Source organism: Aphelocoma coerulescens, chromosome 3 (assembly GCF_041296385.1).
Source record: "Aphelocoma coerulescens isolate FSJ_1873_10779 chromosome 3, UR_Acoe_1.0, whole genome shotgun sequence".
Taxonomy (NCBI): domain Eukaryota; kingdom Metazoa; phylum Chordata; class Aves; order Passeriformes; family Corvidae; genus Aphelocoma; species Aphelocoma coerulescens.
Window position 1 is genome coordinate 1,669,290 of NC_091016.1, and position 14,770 is coordinate 1,684,059.

At 43.0% G+C, this 14,770-nt stretch overlaps 1 protein-coding gene across 6 annotated transcripts in view; it reads right to left on the minus strand.

The window, feature by feature from the left end:
* Positions 1-14,770, minus strand: part of RIN2 (Ras and Rab interactor 2) — a 64,070-nt gene that overhangs the window by 13,874 nt on the left and 35,426 nt on the right. For 5 of the 6 annotated variants that reach the window (XM_069008747.1, XM_069008751.1, XM_069008746.1 and 2 more), the window contains 5 exons: positions 10,696-10,888; positions 10,354-10,465; positions 8,405-8,477; positions 5,995-6,086; positions 1,809-2,930 (listed from right to left, as the gene is read on the minus strand). In XM_069008747.1, coding sequence (XP_068864848.1) covers positions 1,809-2,930; positions 5,995-6,086; positions 8,405-8,477; positions 10,354-10,465; positions 10,696-10,888 — 1,592 coding nt within the window. Of the gene's footprint in view, positions 1-1,808; positions 2,931-5,994; positions 6,087-8,404; positions 8,478-10,353; positions 10,466-10,695; positions 10,889-11,733; positions 11,824-14,770 lie in introns of those variants that run through there. The other variant, XM_069008750.1, reaches the window with a different exon arrangement.

Genomic DNA, 14,770 nt, shown 5'->3' on the forward strand with positions numbered 1-14,770 from the left:
CACCAGGCTGACACACTAGAGGAAAAAACTGCACCACCAAAGTGTGAACTGACAAGACAGGATAAACGACTACTCACAAAGTTAAAATTTGGGCTGCAATTCCATACGGAAACAGTCAAGCAAAACTGTGGACAACAGGCAGGGCTCTACTTCATAAAAAGGTCTCTATAGGGATGACTAAATTTTGCTGTCACATAGTTATCTGCTTAGATCAGCAACATCTGATGCTCCTGATCCACTGCAGTTGTTTGCTGGTGCAAGCCAAAGGCAGTAGGTGACTCAAAAGCAAGTTCTTCCTTTGTTTAAACCAGACCACTTTATAAATTAATCGTGTTTAGTCACATGATAAAAATCAGACTATCTGTCCCTGAAGAAAACCAGGGCAGTTTTAGTTGTTGTATTTCATAGCTTATGCTACTCCAAAGCCTGAAACATTTAATAGGAGACAACATTTTTTCCAGTCTTAGGAGACCCACAGTCCGCTCAAACCACACCCTTGTGAAATGAAAAGTACACAACAAACCAAGCTTTCACAAAATTACAACCAAACTGCATCTGTATTGCTTTGTCAAATATCCAGCACTCTGCAGAAACGCAGGCAAAAATGCGCCTGCATCCCCCGCTCAATTTGGTGCTTTTTCTTCCATGTAACACCCACCTAACAGTCTTTGTTATTATAGTGAGAGTATTACATGTCTCTGAGTCTCAATATCAAGGACACTCTTCACATTTCTGTATTTGCTTTAGCAGTCCTTGTGACTTTTGCTTGACTTTGTGAAAATGAAGTTGAGGTTACGTGAGAATACTTCCTCTTGGTTGAGGACAGGCAGAATGTCAGTATAAAATTACCCTCTAGTCCCAGAGAAAGAAGTATCTGCCAATTTTGCACTGAGCCAACTGTTGGGACACTGGGATATGGAGAAAAACAAGCAAATTAGGACTGAAGTGAGTTCACAAGGAAAGTATTCTGCCCTGAGGCGTGTTTACCTCTTAAATGTGGCTTACAGGCTCTTTTACAAATACTGCTCAGACTCTGCAAGAGAGGCATCGAGATTTATGCAGCAACAGCAATTTCACTTTTGTGGATACACAAGTCTCTCTCTCTGCTGTTAAAACATATATTCTAACATATAGCTCATCCACAACCACTCACCAACACATATAAAGGAGAAGTACAGAAAACTGGGGATCAGCAGCCCCTTCTCTCTCGCTCTCTCTTTCGCACACGTTTGTTTTCTAAAGCTCTTACGTATCCTTTTATTTAGTTTCAAGTGCAGGGATAGTACAGCTTTACTAGAAGTGACTTAAGAATATCTGGAAGAATCCGATTTATTTCAAAACTAAGTTGTCATAAAATGTCTCTGCTCTTAAATGTCACTGGTTCTGAATAAATTCTAGTTCTACAGCTACAATCCATGTGGTTAGATTTGGCAGTTTTAGACCAAACACTGAGAACTATGTCAGCCCAATTCAGGGAAAAATATATGTGTGCCAGCAAATAAAGGATTCTCTGTTGTTAAAAGTACAGCAGCTAAAAAAGTAATAATCATGGGTAAAAAGTCCACATTGCACTTATTTTAAGGATAACTTCTTATGAACAACTTTGTAGTGTAATCATTTGAAGCCGATAGGGTAATTTGGGGTGGGGACAGGGGGGAGGGGGATGTTGTTTTAAGACTCAAATACTCGGTGGCTCAAGCTCTACTAGCAAAGTTAGCCCCACCTTTCTGAACCGGACAGACTATCACTATAAACACAGATCACACATTTTCACCCTCCCCCCCAAAACACAGGATGGTGTTTCTTACCTATTTGGTCTTCAGGAATCAGTGATTCGATTGGGGGATCAAGTTCGGAGCTTTGGGACAAGTAGTTCTTGACTTGGGTCATGAACTGACGAATTGTTTGCAGCATATCAGTGCTCGAAACATGGCACTCCTTGTTTTCTTGGAGAAAGCTGACATAGTCCTGTACTAAGCATCCAAAATAGGTGCGTTTGTCCCGGGACATCTCTGCAATTTTCTTAATCATCCTCTTCTCGGGGGTCATGAAGGAACTGAAAACTCCGCTGACTTTCCGTAGCTGAGATTTCACAATCTTGGGGAGAACAAACGAACTGCTTCTTTTCTTCTTGGGCTTCAAAGGGGGTGCCATGCTCTCTTGGTCACTTTCCCCCTCAAAGTCCTCCAGGCTGCTGTTGGTGTCCCCCTCATAGCCAAAGAGCGGCATGCTCCGATCGAAGTCCAGCGAGTCCGACGAGGAGGTGGAAATGCTCATGTCGCTCAGTCTCTGCCGGCCTCCATTCCACGGGACGTGTGACTCAGAGATGGCAGCCGGCGTCTTTTTGGAAGCTGCTGGAGCTGGCTCGGGCAGGGTTTCACCTGGAACAGCAGCTGCCTCGGGCACACGTGCGGAGCCAGGCCGGATCGCCGCCGCGCTCCGGGAGGCAGCGTCCGCCTCGGAGCACACAGCCTGCTTCTTCAGCCGAGGAGGCGGAATCGGGGTGGGCTTGTTCTGCAGCAAATCCAAGCCTCTCTCCTTATGGTTGACTGTTTCTGGCATGCTCGCCTGCTTTATAGTCCTGGAAAGCTGTGGGCTCGTGAGGGTGCTATTAATAGCAGGAGGTGGCGGCCGGGGCGGGGGGGAGCGAGGCCTCGCTGTGCCATTCGCGTCTTGAGTTCTCGGGCTCTGCCTTTTCAGACTTCCACTGACATCCTGGCTGTGCACTTTTAAGAAGAGGGGATTAATGAAACACAGCGCTCCGTTGGTCTGGCTGCACTCCAGCTCTGAAGGCGTTCTGGTTCGTATAGAATGCACTCCATTTATAAGGCAGAGCTGGCGTGAGTCTTTGCAAGCACTGTCCAAAGGCACAGGCCTACAGGGAGGTGAAGGATCCGGGGGGTTGCTGTTAGCCAGGGAGCTCCAAAAGTCTGAAAATCATCATTGCATTAACGTAAGAATGTAAAACAGCAGGCAGATGGCTTTCAGAACATTCTGCTCAACAACACCAGTTTAAAGTATCAAGAAATTTAGGCAAGATTTTATTAATTCAAAGGGGCAAAAAAAAAATCCAAATGAACCTCTTAAAGCACCACCTGACATAACTGCATGCTACATTCCTGGGGCTGCTCTTACCCATTTATAAATACCACGACCAATGCATAGCTTCCAATCAGCCCACTAAGCTTAAAATTTAACTGAAAATCAAAGAAAGGAACGGAGACTGTAACATAATACTGGCTTGGGACCGAAATGAACACAAACTGCTCACTAGCATCCCACTCAGGAGAAATAAGGCAAGATTCTCAGCTGGTATTAATAAGCTCACTTCATTAAAGACAATAGTTGAGAGTATTTACACCAGCTAAAGGCCACTTACGGAAACTGTACAAGTATCTTAGTTCGGTTTCTTTTCCTAGTGAACACATGAAACTATACATGAAAAGACAGATCACAGTTTGCTGTGGTGCATGCACACGTCACCTTCAGCTGTGCAGACCAAGTGTTCAAGTGTCTGATAAGGGCACTGGCCTGCTGCCCTGCCTTTGCCATGCGAACGTTTTGCCTGAGGATACAGACATGCAGCACCACATAAAGAGACCCAGTGTGCAGTCCCACACCAGCAGCATGGAAAACCTATGCTACCCCAGCAAGTTGCAGCTGCAGCCTCTGCACTTATCTCAGCAAAGTGGCAGCATGTTTGTGCAACCGAGTCACTGCTAAAGAGCATCGGTTCCTGAAGGTATGAAGATTGAAACCAGATGTGTCCTTGAAGGCAGGAATCACGCTGAAATAAGGGCAGAATACCAGAAGAGGGAGATTTAGTTAAAATTTGCCAATCATGACATGGTCCCTTTTCCCACAGAGTGTCAAGATGCCTCACTGGAGGCAACTGAGCAATGACACCTTGGCCCAAGTGCATGAATGCCAAGCATCCACAACAGGTCCATGCCCAGCCTCCATGTCCTGCCTGCGGGGCAGAGGACAGGAAATAGCCCATGGTGACAGGCCATGTATATAGACAGGCACAGGCATGTTTCTCTACATAGTCATGCCATGTTGCTGGTGCTCCCAGCTTCATGACTTCACATCCTGCCTGCAGATCTCTCAGTGCCTGTGCCTGGCACGTGGCTGCTGCAAACACGTGCGATATAAGCACTGCTGCAGGTGAAACACAAGGGAGACTGAGAGGGAATCTTATGTTCAGCACATGAAATCGTACAGGTTGGCAACAGCCTTGAAATCTTTACCTTAAGGTCCTCCTGATGTGGGGTTTGATGGGCTACGTGCTGTTGACCTGTGTTGTGCAGCTCTCTCTCTGAGCCTACTGCACAAGAGAGCTCTGACAGGGGATAAAACCCTGTGCTCACGCACCACGGGATTTTGTGCCTACGTGTTCCTCAAAAAATCCTCACACTTTAAAGGAAGGGCTGTTGGGAGTTTTTAGGCCTCTCTTGAGTCCACAGCATTGAAGGGCTGACTTTCTGGTGTGGTCTTCTACGCATGGACACCTAAAACTCCATCAACATCTCAACTTTGTTGCCTGGTTGTAGCTCATAGAAACTGTGATCTTAATCTGGTGTGTATGAGGTAATTGATCCCAAATACAGCAATCACACAGACACTGATCCATCAATCTCCTCCTCAGCTTTCAAATGCAGTAGCTAAACAAAAAACATGCACAATGCAGAGACTGTTTAAGAGCAAGACTATTTCTGCAGCAAGCAGGCCACAGTGCTCTGGGGCACTGGTGACAAAGTGCAGTTAGCCTGGAGAGCTTGATCAACATTACCATTATCATCCCCTCTGGAGAGACTCACCTCGTGTTACTTTAAGGCTCCCCTGGGTCACTGGGAGATGGTCTTCATTACACCGTATCCCAATCAGACTTGTTACTTTCTTTTTGCCATCTCAACGCTGACCTCAATAGTACCATTTGCCTCTACTCCCATGATAATCCATACTTTCACCTGATTACCTAAACTTGCAGACAAGCAGTGCAGAAGTAATTTATCTCCTCTCTAAAACAAACCCTTTAATTGCATTGCTACTGCAGCAAACCAAAATGCAAAGCACTGCAATACATCCCCGTGTATGACTTTACTGCAAAGTCCCACCAAAGAGTTCAAGAGATCCTCATGCTAACACTGATTTAGAGAGGATCCTTTTCAAAATCAAAGATGATTTAAAAAATCTACTGCAACGAAGACTGCTGACAGTCAACCTTCCCTTCCTGGAAAAGGAAATGAGGCCACTCAGCACTTTGCTCAGTGTGGAGTTGCTCAATGATTCATCTGGGTGGTGCCCAAGTTTCAAATCCCACCAGGCTTTGCATCCATCTCCTCCGAGCTCAAGGTATGCTTTACAATGAGCCTGTGTTTAGCTGCAGCAGCCAAGCGATGCAAGAACATGTCCTTGCCTTGTCTTTTGGACATGTCCTTGCACTCTTTCGGTATCTTAAGAATTTCGCCTAGCCCATGCCCATGGATACATTCTGCAGATCCTATTTACACACTCCTCATTTTCTAAATATGCCACTTAATTGAGGCACTGATCTCAAAATTCACCATTTTAAGTCTGCATGTCAATCTGAACAGAAGTTTTATTAACAGGGAACCTCAGCTCCTACACTCTCCTCACAATAAATTATAAAGCCAGTGCCTGCTATATGAGCACACAGACAATGTTAGGTCTTGGAGCAGAAGCAACATCAACCTCTGTGCGCGGACTGTGAGATTTGCTTTGCTAAAGGGCTGCCCAGAGAGGGGAGAGGAGAAGGAAGAAGGAAACAGCACTAACAAAAATATCACAGAAGGCAGCGAAAGAAGGAAGAGCACCACTCCTTGGCCAGAACAAGGTCTGGCAAGTAAGAGAAACTGCTTTTCTAAATGAAATTTGTATCATCACAAACCAGTATGAACTATTTACTGATACAGCCTATCTCTTCAAGGTTACAAGAGTGCAACAGGGAAGGACATCTAGAGAACTACTTACTCAGTCCAAGCTGAGCAATCTCTTCAAGTTCAGCTTCTGTCTTTGCTGCAGCAATTGCATGAGGCAACTTCAGTGTGAATGGAAGGACATCCCTGTTTTCAAAGAAAAAAACATTATGGTTTTCAGCAACATCCATAGCTTTAAAAGCTTTTTTTTTTTTTTTAAACTCTGGCAGTGGCTGATCTCTGATTATTTTCTTCTTGAGCTGTGGCAGGTAGCAAGATCCTGAAACATACAGCACAGTTAAACATTACCAGCCCCAGGGCTCCTTTACATTGCAGAGTGCTGTGAAGGGCAAATGACAGACAAGTGCCCGGGACTTTCCCTAGGATCATTTCCACAGAGCCATCCAGTATTTTCTGCCTTTCCCAAAGAAGCTTTTACACCTGTTCTTCTACAAGCAGATCAGTAAGATGCAAACTTGTTATCTGCCTGTAATACTTCAATGAAGCTTCTTACTTTCTGAATACACTGTTGACTGCTATTCCAGTTTTCAGAATAAAAATTTCAAAGAGTAGTTGCACAGCTACTCTAAAAATTTCTAAGGTAAGGGTGTGTTGGTACTACTCTATTCTAGGCTGAAGACACTTCATTTAAGAACGTTTTTGCAATTTATTCTCTTGTGTGGTTTCACTTCATTGCGTACTAGACATTCACTGGATGTTGCCAAAGGGAGATAGATCCATAAGGAACAGCATATACCAAATCCAGCGTAAAAAACTTTTAGACAGAGATTTTAAGGGACAAAACCAAGCAACTGTATGTGCATTGTACAATCACTGCCATCACCCAACAGTATACCTCTTGCCTGCCCCGTTGGTACCAATACCCTCAAGTAACAGTGCATGCTAAACTGCAACACCTGTAGTAGAAGCACCCATGGAATTCAGACTAAATGAGAATCCTACACAACTGGTGTCAGCATGAATTTTGGTTTTAAGGCTGTGAACAAGCCAACCATCTGCTGTAGCACAGACGTGGGCCTTTATCACATAAATATTCTCTATGTTTTATGTTAGCTTCTGGAAAAAACAGGATCTCAGAACTCCACTCACACTCAAATCAAGCATATGCATGAGATGGATACACAAGCTAAAAAGTATTTGAAAGGCACTTTCAACTTGGTACCCACAGACAATACAGAGTCCAGATCATCATCATGGTCTCAATTCAAAGATAAGTAAACCCTGACTCCTCATAAAAACTGGTTGGGTACCTCCTGCAAGAAATTCCCTCTTGTTTTAGAAAATCCTCCTGGATTTCCTGTGATGTACCAAATGGTACTGTCTCTTTTTCACAACAGCTACCTATCTGCCTCCTTCAGCCTACACAAAGCAACTTTAAGCCCTCAGTGAAAGAAAATGGACAGACTAATGCCAAGAAATCTCTGTGTGCTGCATGATCCTGTAGGCACTTAGAGAGCATTCACCAGAGCCTGGCAAGTGGGCAGAACTGGAAGGGTGACAAGATAAGGATTATCTCCTCATTAAACTAGTTTTAAATGCATTTTCAGCTCATTTCTCATCAGTGTGCTGGCCAATTACCCATGTGGTATCAATGCTGCTTTCAGCACATGCATGTACAGCTCAGCTGAACAGAGGCTGTAGCAAAGGGGTCTAAGATGCTTCTCCACCACAAACAAAACCAGCAAGCACAGCAACCCAAGAGCATCCCACACCAGAAATCAGCATGGTCAGCATGAACTGGCAGCCTTACTTAACGGGCAGTAAAAGGACTGAGATCATCACAGCTGCCTCTCCCTGCTTCCTTCAGAAAGTGTGCACATGTGCAGTTTGGTTGTATTGTGTCCTGTCTGTGCATACATACAAGGCTCAAGCATCAGTCTGGAAATTTTTACCAGTAAACTAAAGTCAAATTGAAAACAAAAGATTAAAAACACCAGCTACTTTTTTTTCTGCGTACTACCTGGAAAACAATTTTGGCAATCATAAACTGCAAACCTAACAAGGCCATTTTTGTTGTTCACCATTTAAATTGACATCTCTCAGCTGTCATATTCCACATATCTGACATTTTTCCATTTTGCTCCAAAAATTCTTTTTACCAGCTATTCCAAGAAATGGGACTCTGCAAGCTAGTTTATGGTCATTTTTAAATGAGCCACAGAGCACTTAAGAAAGCATTACAAGATACCAGCTAAAGTAAAGTTTAACTTGGCACCACCTCACAGCTGGGTGGGTAAAATCACAGCAGTCTCCCAATAATCAGTATGAAGTAAGACAGAGACACTTGCTTCTGAGACTCACCCCTGATTTCTTCCATTACGTTCTAAGACTACCCAGGAATATTTGCAGATTGGCAACATAAATATCATGCTGAACCAAGTCCTCAAAACTCTTTTTCTCGAGACAGTCCAGCAGATGTGACTTGGAACATAACACCATCTTACCTGCTAATACAGTAGAAAGCAATGAGTCTGAACAAATCAGCAAAACTTATTCCAGACCCCTCCAAGGAAAATGCTGCGAAGAAAGTTACAAGAAAGAATCACACATTAATCCACTATTTCTTTAAAAAGTTTAATAAAACACATCTTAGATTTTTCCATGAAGTTAGTAAGTTATCACCATCAAACTAGCTACTATTTGGTTAAGAGAAAACAACTCTGTAGAGGAGTACATATCTCTGCTGAAGGCACTCTCAAGAATATAGTGGTAATCTTGGTGGCTGGTTTGCTTTTGCATTCCAAGCATACAGTCTAACTCCCGTAAAACAGACTGTGTAATGAGGACTGCACAATGTTTTGCTAATAGGCAACAAATCAGTAACTGAGGCTTTGTTTTCCCAGTGTACTAATATACCTAATTTTAAATCTCTTATTTCCTCCTCTTGAATTCCATTCTACTCACTTGTCTTTGCCCCAGGTGTGTAGAACCTAAAGGGAGATAAATTTTCTTTCACTCCCAAGAAAACCTTTTTAACCTGAAGACCCTTAAAAAACTCAGACAATTCTGTTGCATGCCATTGCCTTGCACAGGGGAAGAGGAAGACATGAGCAGTGCCTTTCATTTTTCCCCACTTCATGCCATTGTTTCTTACTGATATAAATACTTGTTCTCAGCAATAATGAGGATTACTTCAGGGTCTCTCTGATGCCAGTAGCAAGTTTCACCCAATGGCTACAAAGATCAAGCAGAAGCAGCTCCTAGAGTGAAATGATCCTGATCTTTTTGCCTCTGGTCTAAAACCTCAGCTCTGACAAATGGCTAAAACCATCAGTAAATACTTCCCCCTTGTGGAAAACTTTTGTTCATAAAAGACAATATACAATTATTTTCTAGATGGAAAATTATTAGCATAACAAGCCTATATAAACACAGGCCACACTTAGATCAACTATAACTGACAACTTTCTCTTCTCTTCTCTTTGCCTTGCCTTGCCTGTAACTGGAACAAAAACCAGACACAAAGAATTAACTTCTTGTTCCTGGGGGCAGAGGAGGGAGAGATAAAAAAGGCAAAATTCTACTAAAATTATGTCAGTTTACAAATTGAAATAGAAGTTAACTATAGACTCTCTGCTTCAGGGAAGTTTAGCTGAAATTGTTGCTAATTTTCTCCAGTTTTCTCTTTCTTGTTAAAACAAAATATTTGTTCCACTTGCAGTTTCAGCACCACATGCACTCACCAGCTGCCGCTTCCTTTTTTCATTCCTAAATATCAAACTTATTTATCACACCCCCCTTCTAAAGATGTGAGGGCATTACTGGTTCAAAACAATTTGGAGTGCTAACATTTGCTCGTTTCTACCAAGAAAAGAAAGAACAAATATAGTTTTAATTTAAAAAAAAAATCATTGATCTTGCAACAGAAACAGTTCTAAAGGGTTAAAATCCATTTAGCTATTACACTAAAAAAAAATCCCCACCAAACCAATAAAAAACAACAAAAAACCAACAACCCATCCCACACCTAAACTGTAGACAGAGAGTTCATGACAAAGTTGCATCCAAGAACAGTCCCCTGAGTACAAGGAAATGCAAGGACATTTCATTAAAAACAGACAGGATTACAGCCTGTGTTTCGACAGAAGACACATACGTTTCTAAGAGGATAAGTTTCTAAGAGGATAAAAATAAATGAATTCTGGATTCAGCAAGGTACATTTCAGCTGCAGCAGCCTTAAGCATTTCTGTATATCTGCTCTGCTCCAGGCAGAACATGCCTGACCCACTCCCAGAGCCTACCTCAGAGAGCAAGCAGCACAGGCACCCTGTGACGTTACTTGCACGATTTTGAGTATCCTCTGCTGTAGGATTCAGCAGTGCGAGCGCTCCTGCATCCTACAGGGAAAGAGTACCTAACCAGCAGCTGAAAAGCATGTAGCTCACAACTTACTGTATGTGCTTTCTTTTATGGCAAATTCTTTCAGGCAGGACCCACAGTCACTGGACAGACGCAGAGAGATGACTTTCTTCTGCAGCCTTGCAGATTTCCTAACCAGAAATATCTGTTGTGGAGAAGGAAGAAGGACATGGTTTTAGCTTCATCACAGATGCTACAGTAAATACAGATCAATCACAAAAGGAACCAGAACAACTTCATGACGTCTGATCTAAACCATACTGGAATTTTACTTGGTCATTACTGTATTGGGTCCAACACCTTGGTGTAAAATGGCAGCAGCACAACATTTGGGAAAGGCAAAAATGTTCTCAAAGAAACTGAGATTCTTCTTACCCCAGGAGGCTGAGCCTGCAAAATTTCCATGGCTTCAGCATCATTCAGACCAAGCTGCAGCCACACGGGGTGAGTATGGAGGAGTTTGTCCAGTATGCTTAGCTTGTTGGATAGGCTGTCATATCCAGAGTCCCGGGGGCAGCTTTTTACATCATTTTTCTCAGGAGAGACATTATCCATGTCCTTTATTAGACTGTGGGGAAAAAAAAAAATCAGACATGCTAACCTCCTATGAACAATCACTCAGGTCAGCAAACAGAATTATCACAAAGCTCATGGCACTGCTAGCACTCTGGGCTGGTACTTCTCCTGCTGAGAATTCATATATTTATGAAATATAATTCTCTTTTAAAAATTCTCTTTAAAGGTTCTCAATTCAAAGCCAGCTTGAAGATAAGCCTTAGCATTCTCCTATGAGGTTGGAGAAATTCAGCCATCACTTCAGATATAATTGTATGTGCAGATGTGATTGACTGAACATTTCACTTGCTTCCCTTGCTATGCTAACATATGGAAAAGCTTCTCTTCAAGGGTATTTATGCAATTGAGATACTTTTATTCCCAGATTGATTGCAAATGCTGCAACCCACAGAAATCTTCCTCTCTCCTTCCTGCCAGAAAAATCCGTTCAATACTGTGACAATGGAGCGACCCACTACCTGTTGGTGATCATTGCACCAGACACAGGAACTTAAGTCTGTTTGGAGGGAGGGATTATTTTCACAAGACAAGTCCACAAACCAGCACCACTTCATCTTATGCCCAGACTACTGTCTCTGCTCCAGCAGCTCTGTTGCCTTCACAGCTGCATATCCATCTTTGCTCCCCTCTGCTAAGAGGTCAGAGTGGAAGCAGGTGAGAAAAAGATGGGAAACCCAAGAAAGAAACAAGAAAAACATGTTAAATCCCCAAATAACCCTCCCTAAGGCACAGCTTCCTTAAAAAAATTGGCATAAGTGGCAGTCACTTTTTATGGTACTCCTGCCAAATTCTGTAAATATTTACTTTTTTTTCCGTTTTGCCATGAAAGGTCCTTACCTTGCATTTTAATACTACACCTCCCAGGATCAGAAACAAGTAAAGAATTGTGTATTTATGCTCCATATTCATTTGGCTGTGGATCGACTCCTATGTGAGAAATAAAGGCTAAGCTAAGTGTGAACGTGGCAAAGTAATGTAAGGTTAAAATTTATTTGGGGCGGGGCATCTAAAGTTACTGCTACGTTCAGTAATGAAGTACAGTTCTTGGAGGCTACAGATACTTGTTATGAAAAATCCAAATAAACAGAATACTTTGAGAACTCCTTTTGTTATGCAAAGCTTCACCATCATCCATATAATACAGAACACCCAGTACAAGTGCACGTGTATTGCTGGCTCACATTCCTCATTTTTGACCTAGAAGTACATCCTGTGATTCTCCCCATGCTAGAAATCACTCTGGAGCAGTTACTCTGGTACAGCTTCCTGATGACAATATTTAGGAACAGACGAAAAGGACCCTGCAAGCTCGACTGACTCCCTGAGACGTCAGGCAGAGGATGTGTTGTGTTCCCCCTACAGACCTTTTCTGTCGCAGAAGAGGCCCTGGGCAGCAGAGGGCAACACAGCTCCACCTCCCCACTGCACACGGTGCAGCTCTTCTGAATTCCATGCTTTGGACAGGCCCTAAGCATCACTGACAGCACTGACCATCCTCATTATCCCAGCTACTGTACCCACAGCAAGTGGGCACAGAGTTCACAAGCACAGGAGCACTGAATACTTAAAAAAGAAACAAAAAGCCTCTCCACCCCCCCAAAAAACCCTGCACCAAAGAAAACAAGCCAAACCAAATTAAAACCCACCAACCAAATGACAGAAAAAACCCAACGACCAAACTGCTTTCTTCTAGCTTTGGTCAGCGACTTGCAGCATCTCTGGAGAGGACAAGCAGGGAAAGTAAATGGGGCAGAGAACTTTCACTGTATGATCAGATAACAACAGGCAAAATCATTTGACTTTTCATTACCTGGATCAATCACCACTACCAGCGTTTGCCTCTTTCTTTTCTCCTCTGTTTGCTTATTTATGATGTGATGCTTTTCAGATTTCCAAGGCATCTCAAATGCACATGATTTCCCCCCCTGCCCACAAGCATCAGAAGCTTTTACTAACTGCCAATATGCCCTCGAGGGGCACAAAATACATAGAAACATGTTGGGTGCAGGAGGGAAGTACTGTTTACATCGGTCATGACCGGGTCTGAAACTGCCTCAGTAGGAATGCTGGGTTACCCTTTCAACCAGTCCCAGCAAAGCCTAGTGTCGCAATGGACGAATCTCCAGAAAGTCAAATCAAGAGCCACAAGTGTTTTCCTGAGCAGTACCTCCAGTAAATACTGCTCAGAAACTTCCCACTCACCCTCAGTGCCAGTTAGCTGCACCAAAGGGAGCTGTGGCAAAGTGCAAATTATACACCAATGCTGGCTGCAAGCTTAGACAGAAATTATTTCCATTCCTTGTCAGGAGGTGAAAACTAAACATGCTGCAGGGGGAACATGTCCAAGAGGGAAAAGTGTTCTGCCTACTAAAGACAGCTACACCACATTCAAAAGAAGGTGTGTGACTGGTATGAGCTAGAATGCTCGCTATCACAAAACCATCTAAAGCTGGCAAGAGTTTGCACAGACATGTAGGGTCGCAATGTTCCTCCTTGGCAGGACTGGCTTCATGTTGTCCCTCACCCCCTACACCATTATAAATTGGAAGATCAATTTGACTGGGGAGCTGTCAGGTTTTTGGAACCTCCAGGCACTTACATGCTGAGATCCAAGGAGGAAACTCTCTGACCTACACACACTACAGGCACCTCCTTGCTGCAGCTGTTTCTGCTCCCTCAAAAAATAAGCCGAAGATTATGAATCTCTGATCATCACCAGAATTTCTGCCACTCCTAAACACTAATGGTTCAAACAACACCGATGCAACTCGGCTGAATCAGCACTAGAATGTTACTGCAATCTGTGGTGAAGCACACAGGAATAGGCAACACTTCAGAAAAATTATTTCCTATAGCCAAATAATAAAGAAGGAGGCAGAGAGAAAGATCTATCCTGGGGAACTCCGGAAAGAGCACACCTTGGAAAAACTGCACCTGGCAAACCACATACAACCTACGAGAAGCCACTTCCCAAGGCCTGGGAGCAAATGCAGTAAAAAAACCCCACTGGTGTGTTTTGACAGCCTATTTGCAGTGGTCTAGCACTACTGAGCATCATATTCCCAGTTTGCTTTTTATTCTTAAAATAATTTTAATTAATGATCTGGGCATTAGACATACAGTCAAACCCTGACACATGGGAGTTCTTGAAATCTGTCATGTCTTAAGAATTAAGACCAAAATTATTTGGGGCTGGGATGTGTGTGTTACTACTTTGGAAACAATCCCATGGAAAGAATAACTGCTGGAATTTATGAACAACGGATTAACTCAAGTGTACAAAATAAGGATAAGAAGTTGCTGTAACCTAAATGCTAGCAAAATATGCTGTATATTATACAACAACTAAATTCGTCTCCTGGTTTTACTTTTGAGTTGGGGGATGCTTGGTTGGTTGGTCTGTGTTATTTGTTTGGGATTTTCAGAAAGACTCCTGATATAAGACAATCTGACCAGGTCACGTTAAACTCAAAACTGAAACACAAATCAGCCTTGATAGATGGTCTGTTTTAATGCAGGGCTGCAACATGATCTTCTTCAGTGGGAAAGGAGTTCCAACACTACTCACAATGAACTAAAGAAAACACATGATTCATGCAAGTTTCCTTAGATTTGAAAATACCCATAAACACGTGGGAAGAGAGGTAATTGCCAAGATAAACAATGCAGTGCTGCATCCTGATTAGACTTAGATCACAGTAAAAAAGACAAGGAACAGGTTGAAGCCTGTAACCACGATGATCCTTGCTCATGATGTGAACCTTGCTCCAGTCCCACCGAAGTTAAACCACTACAGTTAACTCAGTTTGACTATCCACTGCAAAATGCCTGGATTTCTGTAAATCCTGCAACCTAACAGCTCTTAATCATCCCA